Genomic DNA, 17,502 nt, shown 5'->3' with positions numbered 1-17,502 from the left:
TGGAACCAGCACTTCTTTGTTTCCAGGGCAACAGGCAGTTTTGTTTTCTTGTGCAGGTTGTCTGTTGAAAAAGGTTGGTTTGTACATCTTACAGAGCCAGTCATTGATGACAGACCCGACTCTCTGGCTGTCAGCACTCATTCAAAGCTGGGGTTGTAGACCCAGCTGTTTCACTCTGAGATACTTTAGTGGTAGAGGATTCATACATGGAAATGCTTTAAAATGCTTTTAGATGGTGCTTTTGGACATAATTTTATCTCAAGGGTGTAGAATTTGAAACAAATGGATACTGCACTGGTGACACCTCTCTCTCTCTCTCTCTCTCTCTCTCTCTCTCTCTCTCTCTGCCGCAGGGAAGGGAGGTGACTAATGACAGTATTAGACAGTATTACGAGAGCTGGCTCTCCAGACAGAGTACACTGGCATCACTGGATGCCAGGGAGGACCTGACTCCACCTGCCTCCTCTCCGCCACCTGTTCCCACCTCGCCACGTGGCTACGCCAAACTCCGGAACGCCAACTCCAAACTGTCCTGGGGAAGCAGTGTGTCCAGGTGCAAACACAGCTATTCCACTGGCTTCACTATTAAAGCATTCTGAAGATGCTTCGCTCATGGGCTCTGCATCCATTGCGATTGTGCTGAATGTGTTTGCTAACCATATGACAAAGGGCAGCCCACTTCATGAAGTACTGATATGTGTAGTGCCTCTTTGAATGTTTTGATGAACGCTGATGGTGACAGTCTTTCGAGGAAGCCTGAATGTAAAATCTCTGTTTTGACATGTATGAATTCGTATAGCATATTGTTATAAATGTTATATGTAGCATATTGCTATACACATGCTGAAATCCACTGATACGGAGGAGAACCCATATTAGTCTGTATTCAGAAAAGTGCTTAAGGCTTAACAATGCCCTGTGAGGCTCCAGGCCATAATGTAAAGTTTGGGTTTAAGTACTGAAGTCATCAGTTTTCTGCCACTTAATTTTCTTTTATAGGTGTTGCTGATACTGAGCTATGTTTGTGTCTGCGTATGTGTGTGTGTGTGTGTGTGTGTGTGCGCACGTGTTTGTGTGTGCACGTGTGTGTGCATGCATGCATGCCTGCGTGTGTGCGTGTGTGTGTGTGTGTGTGTGTTTACATTGTAGCTGTATGACGGATGAGACAATGATAATGTCACGCCAGCTGACCCAAGACGACCTTGACGACCCTTCTCCCGTCCAACCATTGGCTGACCAACCCCACTTGGCTCCACCCTCTGCCGATCAACTGCGCCGGAGACTACTCAAATCTTCTCGTGTCGATATGACTTCCTTTGACCATGAAAGCTCTCCCATGGAGTAAGCATGAGCATTCTGTTTCACACAGACTCTGTTTCATACAGACTTTCACTTTCTACAGATCTTTTAGAAATATGAATCTGTCCTTCTGACCTCTCTCCCCTGAGCCTTTCTGTCTTTAGGGTTCCTATGTGTGGGAAATGTTTCTTTTTTCTGTTGCTCACTCATGATTAGATTGGATGCCTCTGAAGATGCAAAGCCAGTTCAAAGAAATTCATACCTTTTTTTTCTTTTTTACATGGGCTCAGTGTTTTCTTGGCCTCCTACTTAAGTACAGTTCCCTCTCCATCAGAAACAGCACTTAACTCTGTTGTGTAAATCCTTTCCCCATTTAAAAAACAGAGTAAATAAACACCTAATCACAGATGTTTAAGGAACAGCAGAGAGTAACCAGTTGTAATAAGACAGAAGATCGCAGTGGTCATTTAAATTCAGCTGCCATGAGGTTTACAATATAAATACACACAAGGGCAGCACTACATGGATCTGCACGTGATTGCAGAACGACCAGCAGATTAGATAGGAGATTTAACTCTCTCTTCCATCTGTTTAATGTAGATAATGTGTTACTATCTCTCTTTTCGGTTTTCCCTCTTCCCATTTAAATGGTTGGTATTTAAGGAGCCAAGAAGACATCTCTCCTCATGTGGAAGAAAGAGAGTGGAGTGAAGAAGAGGGTAAAAAAGAAACTGAAAGAAAGGAGAAGGGTGTTGAATCTGAAGAGACAGAAGAACAGAGCAAAGATAAGACAGTGACCGTGCAAAGGAAATCAGAGGAAGAAACAGAAGAGAAAGATGGGGACGGTGATCAGGAAGAGGGAGAAAAGAAAGATGCGGAAGAGGAAAAGAGAGAAGAGAAGGTGAGAGAGGAGGAGAAAGCAGAGGATAAAAGTGAAGAAGAAAAGGAGAAAGAAGATAAGAGTGAAGAGGAGGAGAGAGGAGAAGATCGGAGTGAAGAGGAGGAGAGACATGACAAGTGCGAACAGGTGGATGGACAGGTTGCGCTGCCTGGTTCTGTATCGTTAGAGGAGAAGAGTGCGGATCTCCCAGAATCCCGAGCTCTGTGTGAAGAGACCAGGGCTCTGACTGCCAGTGAGCTCCTGCTGAACAAGTGAGATACACACACACACACATGCATGCTCATGCACACCCACACACCACCAACATATACATACAGATGTACAGCATCTTAGGTACATGTACATTTACCATTGCACACATACATCTCATCACTATACACTCACTCATCTGCAAATAAAACAATCAAAATATTACACACCATTACACATATACAGTACTGTGCAACCTGTTTAATGATATTTATCTGGGCAGTGAGTATTTATTTGCTCATAAAGACACTATATAGCATTGGAGTAAACAGAAGTAAACTGTGGTAAGTTCTTCCAAGCTTCTCACAGGATTTGCCGTAACTCTTAGTTTGAATTTGGCTGCTTTTCGTTCTTTTCCCTGTACAAGTGATCTTACATGCAGTAATACAAAGCTTATAGACATCAAAATACCGACTAAACATTACACAGTGGGATTTTATGAAACCTCTCCTCTCCTCAGCATGTTTGACATCCCGGAGATCGAGGAGTCTGATAGGTTCTTCAGTTCTCTGCCCAGGCTCTTGCGTCTGTTCATGGCTCTCTACAACACCATGGTGTCTCAGTCCGAGATGCTCTGCTACTTCGTCATCATCCTCAACCACATGGTCTCTGCCTCCTTACTCACCCTCTTCCTCCCCATTCTCATCTTCCTCTGGGCTATGCTGTCTGTGCCACGCCCCACCAAACGCTTCTGGATGACTGCCATCATCTATACGGAAGTCAGTCGAAACAAAAGCCAGCGTCTGGTTTTCTTCATCTTAGCATGTTGGAGTTTTTTTGGGGGGGGTGGGGGTGGGGGTGGTGGTGTTATTTTTTTTGGGATTATTTGGATTGTGTTTGGTTTTTATTGTGTTTTGTGTTCACAAGGATATCATTGATCAAAGTGAAAATGACAGCAGAAAATGAATGAACTCATTAGTGTTAAAAATGTAACATGATTTTCACTGTATCAGCATATTAGCACAACACGGTTTGTGTCATCTTAAGGGGTTTTCTTTACACATTGGTACACTTTCAGAACCTCATAATCACTCTAATGATCTTAGTTGATTTCACTCTCCTCCTGTCTGTCTCTTCTTTTTATTCTCTCTCTCTCTCTCTCTCTCTCTCTCTCTCTCTCTCTATTTCAGCTCACTGTGGTGGTGAAGTATTTCTTCCAGTTTGGGTTTTTCCCGTGGACTACCTCGGCGTATAGGGGCATAAACGCAGAGCGTCCCTTCGCCTTGCCCAATATTGTGGGTGTGGAGAAAAAAGACGGTTATGTTCTTTTTGACCTTCTACAGTTACTTGCTCTCTTCTTCCACCGCTCTATCCTGAAGGTACAGTCAAAACAGAATCACGTCATATAACACATATAGTGAAAAATAAACTCTCAAGTCTCTGTACAAATGACTTACAGAAAACAAGTGAGATCTTAACCATTCTGAGATTGAATTTGCTTAATTAATTCATCTGCTGTAAGTATTTTTTTAATATGTGTTATATAGTACTTTGTCATTCATGCTCATATATTTACCCATCAGGCAGTTGTGCAGAGCTCTAGGAAAGAGAGAGAGAGAGAGAAGGACAACAGTAATGTTCATTTATACTGTTCTTTAATCGACGGGTTCAAGACACACATGAGCCTGATGAATCGTAGCACATGTATTTGTCTATGTACATTTTTATTTATGTGTTTATTTGTTTGGTTATTTGTATTGTCCCTGTGTTGGCAGTGTCATGGGCTTTGGGACAACAAGGAGGTGGAGATGCCTGACTTCTTTAAAAAACTGAAGAGGAAAACCGAGAAAAAAAGAAAGAGTGCTGTGGGAGAGAAAGCAGGGGAGACTCGCAGACGTCTGCGCTTCCTCCCTCTCCAGACCTCCACCGCATCCCTCTTCCGCAGACGAAAAGAAGCAGAGAGTTCAGAGGGGCATGGGGCTGGTGGCCCAAGTAATATTCATAATATTTCATATTTAACCAGTTCTGTCTCTCAGAGATGTCCCTTACTGTAAACGCTGCATGTAGTTTACCCTATCTGCCCACTAGAGTACAGTTTTATTATAGAAATATACATCTATAACTGACAAGGCTTGTGTCTGTGTGTTTTTACTTGTGTGTTGTTATTTTGTGGTATACCTAAGTACGTTTTTGCATGCCATTTATTGGTTGTTCATGTGTGTGTTTGTGATATGTTAATACTGTTTTCAACAGATGACAAGGAAAAACGCCGCTCCAAGAAGAGGAAACATCACTCCAAAGTGCCCTTAACCAAGAAAGAGCAGATCAAACAAAGGATCAGGGAGAGGATGTTGGAAGTCAAAGCAGCTGTCATTGAAGTGTAGGATTATTACAGTTCTTGTTAGCAAACTTCTATGCACAAAACAGGTTCAAGTAGAAACATTACTGTTGTCCCCTCTCTCTCTCTCTCTCTCTCTCTCTCTCTCTCTCTATCTCTCTCTCTCTATTTCCTAGAGCTCTGCACATATATTTACCCATCAGGCAGTTCTTCTATGACATCATCCACCCAGAGTACAGCCCCGTGTGTGACGTGTATGCCTTAATGTTCCTGATTGATGTTGTCAACTTCATTGTCATCATCTTTGGCTACTGGGCTTTCGGGGTCAGTCTTTTAAACGGAACCGTGTCTGCAAAAGCTACTTTGTATTGTGTTTTCTTCTAATGCTTTCACTACTCATTCTGTATCAAGCTTAGATCACATGTTTTATGGACTAGGTCAGGTTAGCTAACTGAGAGGTATTAAAGATATTTTTCAGTGTTAATCATAACTTATTAACATCAGAGACAAAGCCGGCACAATGTCAGAATGTGACACTGGGCTAACATAGTCTCAGTATGTAATGTTAAACATTTGAGTATGAGAACCAGTATGCCTACACTTCAGTCTAACTGGACCAACATAGTTTACCTGGTGTTCAAATGAATTGGGTTTAAGAAAGCAGTTCCCCTCACCAAACTGTTTTGAGCTTTTGGTTGACGTATTGTTCTTCACTCGAACAAGTAGCTTTATTGCTGTCAAACTTCAGTTTCCAACCATGTAATCAGCTACAAGGTTGTGTTAACTAATATAAGGAGTGTCAGTATAAATCCGTATGGTTTGTTCTTCTCTGTGTGTGTGTGTGTGTGTGTGTGTATTTTGTGTGCTGTTCTGTGTGCAGAAGCACAGTGCTGCTGCAGACATTACAGAGTCTCTGTCGGAGGACCAGGTTCCCGAGGCTTTCCTGGTTATGCTGCTCATTCAGTTTGGGACCATGGTGGTGGACAGAGCGCTGTACCTCCGAAAAACCTTACTGGGAAAATGCGTCTTCCAGGTGGTTCTGGTCTTTGGAATTCACTTCTGGATGTTTTTCATCCTTCCTGGGGTCACAGAGAGGTCAGGGCTGGTATTTGTTCACCACACAATCCTAAACAATGCACACTCTCACTTATCTTATCTTAAGGTATCTATTGTAATAGCCATTTACTGAAATATGACTTTCATGTAAAACGTTATATAGTTTGACCCAAACACAAAGTCTTGAATAGTACAGTCATCAAAGTTTTTGAGTCTTATTCCAAAAAATAAACTAGTATAATAATATTCCGATTATGAATATGAATATATCACGCTTGAGGTGGGCATCACTGGTCTCAGTGTTTATGTTATATTATCTTAACTTCAGGAGGTTTAACAGGAACCAGGTGGCTCAGCTGTGGTACTTTGTGAAGTGTATCTACTTTGGCCTGTCTGCATACCAGATCAAGTGTGGCTATCCAAACCGTGTCCTAGGCAACTTTCTCACCAAACAGTACAACTACCTCAACCTGTTCCTGTTTCAGGGGTGAGGCCTGCACACTCCACGACACCAGTAACCTGTCTCTTTTTTCTCCACTTCCTCTTTCTCTTCTTCTTACTCTGTTATTATATAGGTTGTTGTAATAGTTGTGGTATTGTTACTATTATTGTTGTTGTTCAGAAGAAGAAGAAGAAGAAAAAGAAAAATAAAGAAAGCCAAACACCCATGTCCGCTTCTAAAATAAAAAAAACAGACAACCTTGATTGTTTAATAGCTTAGATGTCATCCTCTCTGTCTGTCTGTCTGTCCGTCAGTTTCCGTTTAGTTCCATTCCTAACAGAGTTGCGTGCAGTGATGGACTGGGTCTGGACTGACACGACCCTGAGTCTCTCCAGCTGGATCTGTGTGGAGGACATCTACGCCAACATCTTCATCCTAAAATGCTGGAGAGAGTCTGAGAAGGTAGGGGGGGACTTCCAGAACCTGCTTCAGTTCTCATCAGCACACAACACTGGTTCCATGAAAAACAGATACTCTAGTGCAGAGGAAAAGGAGATGATTCAGCACCCATCAGAGAGTTCCAGTCCTTGCTGGTGTGACAGGGAGACCTGGCCATGCACAGCATCATGACTGGAGTCACCGCTTACTGTGGCTATGCAAAGCGTGTAGCCTCAAAATGGTTTCACTGACTCAAAATCTGACAAAATACTGACAAGGTTTTTGAGTTGTATAAGTGTGTATACATATGAACAGTGGAGTAGTTGACTAAAAGAAGGATGAACTCTCATGCTTAGCTAAACTATGAGCAACAACTGATTCTCTTGCTCCTTGTTTCCTGGCATGGTTTCCTTCAGCGTTGTTTTGTCAACACTTTGTTCTTTGAATTGTCTAAGCAAACTACAGACCAATCTCTAGCTGTCTGTCCTCCCCTGTGTCTTCTGTAGAAATACCCTCATGTTCCTGGCCAGAAGAAGAAGAAGGTCGTAAAATATGGAATGGGAGGTTTCATCATTTTCGCCCTCATTTGCATCGTCTGGTTCCCCCTGCTGTTCATGTCATTGGTCAAATCTGTGGCTGGGGTAACCAATCAGCCTTTAGAAGTTTCCATACAGCTCAGCATAGCAGGATATGAGGTCTGTGGTCATATGTTTTATTTTAGTGACATTTAAGATGTTTTTATATATATAAAATTATGTGTATGTATAATTGCATATAGAATTTGTCGTTTTTGCTCATGTCTCTCTGTTTTTTTTGTGTTTCACAGCCTCTGTTCACCATGACTGCCCAAGAACAGAATTTGATGCCCTACTCAGAGGCTGCCTACAACCACATGACCAATCAGTATGCCACACACCCGGTAAACCACCAGTCATAGCACTGTTCACCTGATTATCCCTCACTGGTTGGATGAACTGTCAAAGAGTTACTAGTGGTCCCTATAAAAGACCAAATTTTACAACTGTTACAATTTGTCAAAGCTTATTGCACAGTACACATGTAACTCGCCGAAAAAATAAACCAAAACTGCATGATAGCCCAGGACTGAGGATATCAAAGTTTTTCTTTTAATGAGGACCATTATGAGCTTTCAAGTACCTGTACATGTGCTGCCTAAAATTTGCCTCTCTCTCTCTCTCTCTCTCTCTCTCTCTCATTCACTCTCTGTCTGCTTGTTTCTCTTTCTGTCATTCTGTCTCAGGCTGCGATGCAGTTCATTGTGAATTATATGGCGGAGGATATAGTGATAGCCAAGATAAAAAGTGATGCTAGTCTGCTATGGAGCATCAGTCCTGCCAGCAGACAGGCCATGATCCGTGAGCTCAGCAACTCCACACATATATACATGACACTGCGCTGGACACTACTCAGGTACACACATGCATTACACACACACACACACACACACACACACACACACACACACACACATATATATATATATATATATATATATATATATATATATATACATGACACTGCACTAGACACCACTTGGGTACACACATGCATTACACACACACACACACACACACATATATATATATATATATATACACATGACACTGCGCTGGACGTTACTCAGGTAAACATGCACACACACACCCCTTACACACATATGCACACACATACACTAACATACATGCCTCAAACTAGCTTGACAAGCATTGCAGCAGCTTAACACTCTGTGTCATTTCTCAGTCTCACACTGACTGCTGGTGTTGGTACAGGAATGCATCTCTGTCCATGAATGCTGAGACTGCAGGTCAGCACACAGTGAAGTATGAGGACAGAAAACTGCGGGACGAACTCGTTCACATGCTACAGGGAACACACAGTGGCTCTGTGTGAGTGAAAATAATACGCACATAAACACATACATACACAAATGTTGTACCCCTGTTAAAACAGGGGAAAATTGTGAATGGAGGGACACGACTCTCATTCTCAGGCGTTGTCCTTCTCTTTATTAACGTTAAAATATAGAGAATCATCTCATTCTCACACACACACACACACATATAGATATATATATATATATATATATATATATACTATTTTCAAGACAATATAAACAAAGATGATTGACATTGAATTATATACAGAACAACGCAACCTTGAAACAAAACAGAGATTTCACCGGTAGGGCTACTGTACAGCTGTCTGCCCAACTGTCAAAGTAGCAGGCCCGTTGCCATAGAAACTCACACACACCACTAGACGTGTTTACTCCTTGCGCTATTACGAAAACTATTAATCTTTGAAATACTCTTTACAAACACAAATATTCAAGTAGCCATCTATATAGAGCAAGTCTTAAGACACAAAATATACATTAATCATAAAAACAAAACCATAAAAAAAGGAAAGTAATCTAGTGTATTTACATTGATCAGCTGTTACAATCATATGACTTCATTCCGCTAGCACTGGACAATAACAGTTACATTAACTAGTATTTATCACTAACCTTTCATACACAAATATAAAATTGATTCAGTTACTTATTACATTATAATATATTGAAGTGGAATATTATTATTACAATAATGCAAACCTTTTAAAACAGGGGAAGATTGTGAACAGACAGAGAGGATGTGACTGGGGTTTTGGTTGGTCTGCGTCTCTCCCTCGTGCGGCTAACATGCACAACAGAATGAAGAGCGCATTATTTAAGTTAAAACAGCGAACCAATGAAATAAACATTACATAAAGAAATGACATAAATCTTAAAACATAAGCAAGTGACAAAGACATTCAACCATTCAACCAAACCATTCAACCAAACCGTTCAACCATTAGTGAATCAGACTTTTCTGAATTAGACTTTTCTGTCTTGAATAATGAATTTAACTTATCATACACACACACACTTGTCCACACCACGCAACACATACTCACTCATGATATTCCCTCTGTTGGTGATATGGTCCAGGATAATAGAGAATCTGCTGCCTAAATACATCAGAGGTCCTTCTGGGCCGGAGTCCAAGATGGCTCATCGACTCATTGTGGGCAAGTCACCTCTAAACCATATATACAATTAATATATGACTAACTAATCTATAACCAATGAGACTATCATTGAAAGTGTTATTTATATGAATAATATCTTTTGAAATTGCCCACAGAACACTCTGATCGCCCAGAGGATATGCAAAATTTGGCTTTCTTCCGTCCACTGTCTGTCAAATTGCGTCAGGCCAATGGGAGTGCTGAAGGGGAGGAAAGACAGTGGTGGGTGGTGGAGGAGTGTTCTCTGGCTCATGCGCCAATGAAGTGTCACAGCATTAAGATGGTAATCTTCAATGATAAAGTCAGTCCGTCCAGCTTAGGTTTCCTGGCTGGTTACGGGTGAGTGTGGCCATTTGCTTTTGCCTGTACCAATGTACACATGCCATTGTATTACCAAGTCTATAAAAAACACATCTGTAGTTCTTTTTTTGTATTTCCGACATTTTCTTATTTCGTTGTTCTTTCTCTCCCTTCAACTCTACTAATCTTCTTTCATGTTCTCATATCTTTTTATTCCCTTTCCTCTCAATCTCTCCACCTCCTCTTTTTCAACTCTGCTCTCCTTTTCTCGTTACTTCTTTCCCATCATTTCTCCTTCCACCCCGCAGCATCGTGGGTTTGTACATGTCAGTGGTGCTGGTGATTGGAAAGTTCGTGCGGGAATTCTTCAACGGGATCTCCCGCTCCATTATGTTCGAGGAACTGCCTTGCGTGGATCGTGTATTGAAGCTCTGCACAGATATCTTTGTTGTCAGGGAGACAGGAGAGATGGAACTGGAGGAACAGCTGTTTGAGAAGCTTATCTTCCTCTACCGCTCACCAGAGACCATGATCAAAATGACCCGAGAAAAGAAAAACAACTAAAAAACACTTTTATTTACCTGCTTACTTAGGTTTATCTTGGGTGTGTGTTCCAAGGACATCTGATCTTTCAACTCTTTATTCTAACCTAACTTAACCTTTTAGGGACAAGCACATACCAGAGAGTACTGGTCTGATTTGTTGTCGTTCTGGAGCTTTCACTAGAGGAGCTGATATAAGACAATCCATTTACCCTACTCTTTCCTATTTGTGGTTCAGTAAATTAGGACTTTCAGTTTGTGGAAAGGGTTGAAGGTCCACCAAGAAGAGCAGCCCACACAATCCAGTGATGATGCAAGAAACACACACACACACACAGGTTTTATATGGCATACAGCACTGAGCAATCAGATCAGTAAACCACATCAGTTCTCCACATCAGGCAGTCCAAAAGTACATTTCTGATAATATCTTATGTGGAGCCCTCATATTAGACCTACATTCTTTAACATGTATATTACTGAAAGCGATTTATGTATCTACTGCCACCGTTTGTCACTTAACAAACACTAATCTAATCTAACACTAAACACTAGTCTGTCTTATTGAAAAGAGAAAACTGTAGATAAGCTCTTTTTTAATCAAGAGACACTGTGATATAAGAACAAAATGATCATTCATATAAGAATTGCATGTACACATGAACAGAATACTAAGAGAATGCTTCTCTCAGAACTGTCAAAACAGGCCTTTTCCCTCAATGTACTATCTCAAGCTCTATGTCATTCAAATGATAATCATATTTAGAGTTATAGTTATGGTTAGTTCTGAGTTGTACGCTCATGATGTTTATAATGCATGCATTTTTAAGCTATTCATTTTTTTAAACTACAATTTTATATAACTAAATACTGGATGTGAGGAGTTGGTACTGTAACCTATGGGATACAGTTAGTTAGATACCCCTTAGCCGTGCTAGTCAAGTGTAATGTTACTTGGTTTATGGTTAACAACCTTGACAGGTTTCAATACTTGTCTTGTGGTTGGTTGTGCCCTGTGAAATAAAACCTCTTTTGTAATATACGGCTTCACGGGATATTTTTCAGTTGTCCAAAGACCTGCTCTGAAATATCAAGAGAGCCGGATGGTAGAAGGTTTGCAAGTATTTGTCTTGTACTTGGCAGACTTCTGTCTGCCAAAAACTTACTTCTTATACATTTACCTTTTCTAAGATCACGTTCTCTTTTTTATTACTGAAAAACTGCAAGATGATTATCCCTGACAAAATAATTATATCAATACAGTGAGACGATTTTCAGTATCAGCTAAGGTTTATCGGAAAATAAACTATTACCAAGGATAGCGTGGGAGGTCAAGGCAAGATGTCCGACCGGTTCAAGAATAACTGTTGCGTAATCAGGTGGAAAATGACGTGAACACCGCTAGGGGGCGAGAATGAGCTTTAGCGCCTCCCTCTGAAAAATCCTCCTTGCCGCTGTCAGTTTGCCAAGCAGTCACGCCGGTCACACTGTCACCCGGTTTTCAAGACACAGTGACAAACTCACGGAAAAATCATGAAGATCTGGGCATCAGAACACATTTTTAAGTGAGTATTTTATTGTTATATGCCGATGAAAGGACAAATTATTTAGGTAGTCAACTAATATAAGTAGGTTAGGTAACAGGCTGCCGAGAGCACACTAGGAAGATTGGCTAGCGGTAAATTGCTGTCTTTCAGTAATGTCAATGTTGGTTCATATAGTTATATCCTGATGAGAAACAACTTGATAAACTAATGTATTTATATATTAGTTTATTATTTAAGCTTCTAAGTACGGTTAAGTAACAGGCTCCTGAGAATGGACTGGGGAGATAACTAACGGTAGTTTACTGTCTTTCGGTAATGACATTGTAGGAGATTTACGTTGCATCGCTTAATTCATAACTGTTCTGTTTAAAAAACACTTCAAACATTTTTTACACATGGCACATTTAATTTAATTACAACGGATACCCTCATCTTTCGCAAACTTCGCTAATATCACTAATTCGCTAGCATGCTAGGATACGATTAGCCTAAGTTCTCATGAACCGATTAGCTGGTAAGTTAGCTCACTAGCAAGCTGACATTCAAGTCACAAGTTTCGGTGCAAAGGTTCACGCTTGTGACATAAAGCTATTTTTGATGTTGGCACATAGGTATGTGGTGAAGACGTAACGTCGATGTTAGTTTTTGAATTTATGATCAGCGACTCACGTTGTTACATAATATGTTCTTGCTGACTTCTATGGATGCCGAACATGAATCTTGGCGTCTCCAATAACCGTAAACTGCGCTAGCGGATTGATTTCAATGGCATGTGGATTGTCATCTCATCCCACGTTTTCGCTCTCAAATACGACAGAGTAACGTATGTAGATCCGTTAGTAATCTCCTCAGCGCTAGAAGAATAGGCTAGTAACCGAGGCAACGAGTACTTTTACATAAGTACGATGCACCATAACGTACTAGAATGTTCGGTGCCTTTTGCTCAAAGACAATAGCACAGCGCTTGTTCACATGTGAAACTTTATCACTCTGTATAAACTGATTTCAGTCAGTAAAATGATTTCAGACTTCCACAGTGAAAGTGTTGTATGTAAAGTTAGATTCATGTTTTTTTGAGCCGTCGTCTCATAGTACATGTCTTTGCCCCCCCACCAAGTCACCCATGGGAAACCGTAATTAAAGCAGCAATGCAGAAGTACCCGAATCCGATGAATCCCAGTGTGATCGGCGTGGATGTACTGGACAGACAAGTAGACACACAAGGTCGATTGCACAGCCACAGGCTGCTTAGCACGGAATGGGGACTACCTTCCATTGCTAAATCAGTGAGTACACACCCCCTTCGCTGTCACAGCAAAGCATTGACCGTGCATAGTTTCCTTCACGGTAACTTGTTTTTCTGTGCTTTTTATGTTGCATCTATACATATCTCAGGCACAAAGCATACAAAAACACTGGGGTATATCATTTTAACCTTAGTCTGTTTGAATCAAGTGGAATTAAACTGTGCCTTTATCTGCGTGTCACTGCTTTCTTATCAATGTGTCACTCTTCTTGATTTGTCCACAGTTACATAGACAAGTAACTGTGACCTTGTGCTAGATTCTTAGTCTTTTCTTACTTTCATTTATCTAGTCCATAGGTCATTCTGAAACAACCCACCCCTCCCTTCTATATGGCATACTGGCAAACATCTTGGGAGTCTAGTGTTGATTTGGTTTGCGTCACATCAGTAAGCCGCACGTTTCTAGTTACCCTGTTCCAAGTTATGTGAATGAGTCACGGCCAACAGCTATGTTCTTGTACGGGTGTCTCGTTTGGTACAGGTCATGTGGAACAGGTCATGTGGTACAGACACTGCTATGTTCCTGTAAAACTATGTTCTATGTTCTTGTTGTCTCATTTCTAAGAGGTCAAGTACAGAATGACCTTACATCCAGATGCTCTTTTTATATAATGCTACAGATGTTTTCTTTTGACTTAGCAGTTTTGATTCATGTTAGATTTTTATAGATTATATACAATTTTATAGATTAAATATATACATAGTACATTTATTGCAAAAGCTTTTATTGTTCTTTTAAAGCAGAATGCTGTTTATTGAAAGTCAGTTGTATCATGTCTTTACACAAGTGGTTTGTTTGGGTTTTAAATTTTAAACTGGTCATTTAAATTAGCCATGTTAATGATTTAGCTCCTGCTAGATAAAAAAACATAATGTTAAAGCCCTGGGTGCCTGTTTTGAGGTTTTTAGTGTACATTGTATTAACTATCACAATTTGTCCCCTCTGTCTAGATCATTGGAACAACACGGTCATGCACGTACGTTCAGGAACACTCGGTAGTGGACCCAGAAGAAAAGACATTTGAGCTCAAATCCACAAATGTGAGTCTCCTTAGTGTTCATCACTTTATACTCGGGAAGGTTTTTACGTGAACAGTGTCATACCCAACACCACCCTGAACTTATTTTTAATTTCTGTCCTTAGATCTCTTTCACTAACATGGTGTCCGTGGACGAGAGGCTGGTATACAGACCACACCCCCAAGATCCAGAAAAGTGAGTCTGGTTCACTTTCTAACTCCTACCTCAGTTTGGGTTCATTACAATGATATTTACTTTTTCAGTGCCGTATCTCCTTAGTCCATTATAAATGGCCAGTGTGTCATACCATGTTGGCAAAATTTTTTTATTCATTTATTCTCTGTCTAGTTTATTGAAAAGGTGAAACCTAATGTAAGAGTGTACGTTCAGTGATAGTGCAGAGCAGATGATGTGCAGAGACTAGTGTGCAGCAGTGTGGAGTCTGAACAGATTTGGGCTTTGGCTTTGTTCAGGACAGTATTGACTCAGGAGGCACTGATATCTGTGAAGGGCGTGAGTCTAAGCAGTTACCTGGAGGGTCTGATGGCCAACACCATCTCCACAAATGCATCAAAGGTGAAGCATCCGTTCCCTGCTAAACACTCTGAAATACCTCACACCACTAATGAGGAAGAATATGGCAACTAAATATTATAAACTGCCTTAAATATTCAGACAATATGTTTCAATGTGTTTCAGTCTCATTTTTCTCTGCTGAGTCTGAGGTACTCTATTGACATAACTGGTTAGTGTAGAGGAAGTGCAGGTAATAATACATTCTCTCTCTCTCTCTCTCTCTCTGTCCGTCTGTAGGGTCGTGAGGCCATGGAATGGGTCATTCACAGGTTAAATGCTGAAATCGAGGAGTTGGCAGCGACAGCACGAGGCTCCATTAGGGTTCCCATGGCAGCAGCCGTCACAGAAAAATGACCCCTATACCAGTATCTCCCTCTCTTTTTTACACATGCACATACATACATACACACACACACACACACACCCCTACACATACATACGCACATACCTGCTCTTCATCTGACCTCTGTTGCCTTGTTAACACATCCACCCTCCCTGCACCACCAACTCATCTCAGACCATCAGACAGACTTTGTCCACCTTTGGTTTCACCATCCACACACACACACACACACACACACACACACTCACCTCATCAAACCAGAGCACTCAGCTGGACTCCTCCCACTAGACCAGCCTTTGCGTCCTCTATACCATCTTCTTAACAGTCGTTGGTGTGAACAATTCCCAGAGAACCATGTGTGGATGCTTGTACTGGGAGTTTGAAGACCAGTTGTGACCGTTGAGATCTTTCTGAGACTCCATAGCAAAAAAGAGGGGTTTTTTTCTGTTGAGGTTGGGTGTGTGAGCAGGTGCTAGCTACCCACGCTAAAGCTAGCCATGCTATGACCACAAACCGGATAACGTTACAGGACCACAAATGGGGAACCACTGTTTAAAGGAAAACAAAAAGAGCAGTATGTTCTCAAAGTCTACCACATGGGACCGCTTTTGTGAACAGACTAAAGGACTAGATTTTATCTTTCTTTTTCTTTCCTATTTATGCGACTGTTGTGTTGTCAGGATAAAGATGTGGAATGTTACAGCTTATTTAAAAGAATGTCTCATTTTGTAGACTGAATTAACATTGCTCTTTGACCTTATTGTCAGTATGCTTTTAGTTAAGCAGTGTGGAGAACGGCTAGAACATATTTAATTTTTGTGTCCTCATGTTTTGTTTTTGTTTTGTGTTTTTTCTCAGTGTCCACAATTTCAGTTCTTAAATCTGACCCCCCCCCCCCCCCCCCCCCCCCCCCCCCCCAACGTGCCCCACAGTAGCACCATGGTCCAGAATTTCCAGTCTCTTAACACTTAATTATTTTTTCCCTGAAATGAAAATGCTCTCAGAGCAGGTTCTACTTCACTTATTAATTGGGACAAATGCTGAACTGTGTCTGAGAATTAGAGGGGAAATCTTTTCTGGAGACTTAACCCTTTGACTGCGAGAGGCCTTAGTGGCTTTTGTCTCACATTGGCTATTCATCCCTCCTGTGTTCAGGGGATTCATGCCTGCTTCAGATTTTATTTACAGCATCAATTCTCTCTTCCATGGAGAAGACATGTTAGCACAGATTCTCTGTTGACATTACTAAAAAGGAGCTCTGTGCAGAAGCAGTGTTAACTTGGTCTTTGTAAGAATATATTTTCTGGAAATTTCATGGCTTTAGAAGTGTGCACCTCTGTGGTCTTCAAGTAGCAGGTCTCTAATTATAGTTTCAGCCACCGTGCGGTTTACATAACAATGTTCTGGAGTCCCAAAATTTTAGAAGCCATTTAAGGTTCTGTGTGTTCCTGCCCCAGTTCTGATCTTCACCAGTACGAGCTGTCAAGCTAAACTGATTTCAGATCAGCCCTCAGAGTGACACGCTCAATTCAGACTGTTCATCGCACAAGTAGCCATTTTTTTGTGTGTGAAACTTGAATGATGGTACTTTGTCACTGCAACGTTGTCTCAATGTTACGACTGAAAGCACTGTTTGTTTGGAATATACATTCCAAAATGCCTGCAAAGTAGTGTGGAAGAACATGGAATAAAAGAGGTGTTGCAACCAAACCTTCTGGCATGACAATGTCCTTTTTACTATATGGATATAATATTAGTGTTCTATGATTTGTTCTGTGTTTTTTTTCCCCTTTACTTTTGAGTGGGTTTTGTGATCGGTATTGTTCAACTGGAAAGCTCTCTGAATCAAACACTGTTTGCACAGTCCCTGTACTGCAACTCAGCAAGCTCAGTAAACATGAGTCTTATTTACCAAGTCCTGCTAATCATGCCAGATTGGATTCTCTGATGACTGGTCCTTCACAAACACACCAGTCAGTGGTCAACTAACAGGGTTTGCAAGAGACAAATATTGCCATAAAGAATTTGTGCTGTGTAACAGGTAAGTTGCACAGCCAAAAAATGAACTCGTGTCTAGTGAACCGACATTTGTAATGGTCAAAATGAGTAAGCCAGGGAGGGTGAGAGACT

General features: G+C 41.0%; 2 protein-coding genes across 3 annotated transcripts in view; both read left to right on the top strand.

The window, feature by feature from the left end:
- The window catches only part of LOC115821426 (piezo-type mechanosensitive ion channel component 2), a 41,665-nt gene extending 31,063 nt beyond the window's left edge, over positions 1-10,602 (top strand). The window contains exons 37-54 of the mRNA XM_030785254.1: positions 354-553; positions 1,150-1,341; positions 2,206-2,451; positions 2,910-3,168; positions 3,580-3,768; positions 4,165-4,372; positions 4,643-4,769; positions 4,904-5,051; positions 5,608-5,822; positions 6,112-6,270; positions 6,540-6,687; positions 7,170-7,358; positions 7,490-7,582; positions 7,925-8,094; positions 8,454-8,570; positions 9,659-9,734; positions 9,875-10,077; positions 10,347-10,602. Of these exons, the coding sequence (XP_030641114.1) occupies positions 354-553; positions 1,150-1,341; positions 2,206-2,451; positions 2,910-3,168; positions 3,580-3,768; positions 4,165-4,372; positions 4,643-4,769; positions 4,904-5,051; positions 5,608-5,822; positions 6,112-6,270; positions 6,540-6,687; positions 7,170-7,358; positions 7,490-7,582; positions 7,925-8,094; positions 8,454-8,570; positions 9,659-9,734; positions 9,875-10,077; positions 10,347-10,602 (3,195 nt within the window). The remainder of the gene's footprint in view (positions 1-353; positions 554-1,149; positions 1,342-2,205; positions 2,452-2,909; positions 3,169-3,579; positions 3,769-4,164; positions 4,373-4,642; positions 4,770-4,903; positions 5,052-5,607; positions 5,823-6,111; positions 6,271-6,539; positions 6,688-7,169; positions 7,359-7,489; positions 7,583-7,924; positions 8,095-8,453; positions 8,571-9,658; positions 9,735-9,874; positions 10,078-10,346) is intronic.
- A 1,447-nt stretch (positions 10,603-12,049) lies between these two features.
- Positions 12,050-16,258, top strand: LOC115820915 (PRELI domain containing protein 3B). 2 transcript variants are annotated; one of them, XM_030784626.1, is made up of 6 exons: positions 12,050-12,145; positions 13,245-13,413; positions 14,385-14,474; positions 14,578-14,648; positions 14,927-15,029; positions 15,267-16,258. In XM_030784626.1, the coding sequence occupies exons 1-6, from the start codon at positions 12,114-12,116 to the stop codon at positions 15,381-15,383; spliced, it is 582 nt and encodes a 193-aa protein (XP_030640486.1). In that variant the 5' UTR covers positions 12,050-12,113; the 3' UTR covers positions 15,384-16,258. The 2 variants fall into 2 exon arrangements, with proteins under 2 accessions (XP_030640486.1, XP_030640487.1); XM_030784627.1 differs by lacking the exon at positions 14,385-14,474.
- Positions 16,259-17,502: the final 1,244 nt, after the last annotated feature.

This window comes from Chanos chanos, chromosome 9 (genome assembly GCF_902362185.1).
Source record: "Chanos chanos chromosome 9, fChaCha1.1, whole genome shotgun sequence".
NCBI classification, from domain to species: domain Eukaryota; kingdom Metazoa; phylum Chordata; class Actinopteri; order Gonorynchiformes; family Chanidae; genus Chanos; species Chanos chanos.
Note: the sequence above shows the minus strand (reverse complement) of the source record. Positions and strands in the feature narration are given on the sequence as shown.

Bases quoted from the DNA above. Each gene is read 5' to 3' on its own strand.
- LOC115820915 (XM_030784626.1), top strand. From the start codon at position 12,114: ATGAAGATCTGGGCATCAGAACACATTTTTAA. The intron at 12,146-13,244 runs GTGAGTATTTTA...CCCCCCACCAAG, and splicing joins GCATCAGAACACATTTTTAA to TCACCCATGGGAAACCGTAA. The intron at 14,475-14,577 runs GTGAGTCTCCTT...TTCTGTCCTTAG, and splicing joins TTGAGCTCAAATCCACAAAT to ATCTCTTTCACTAACATGGT.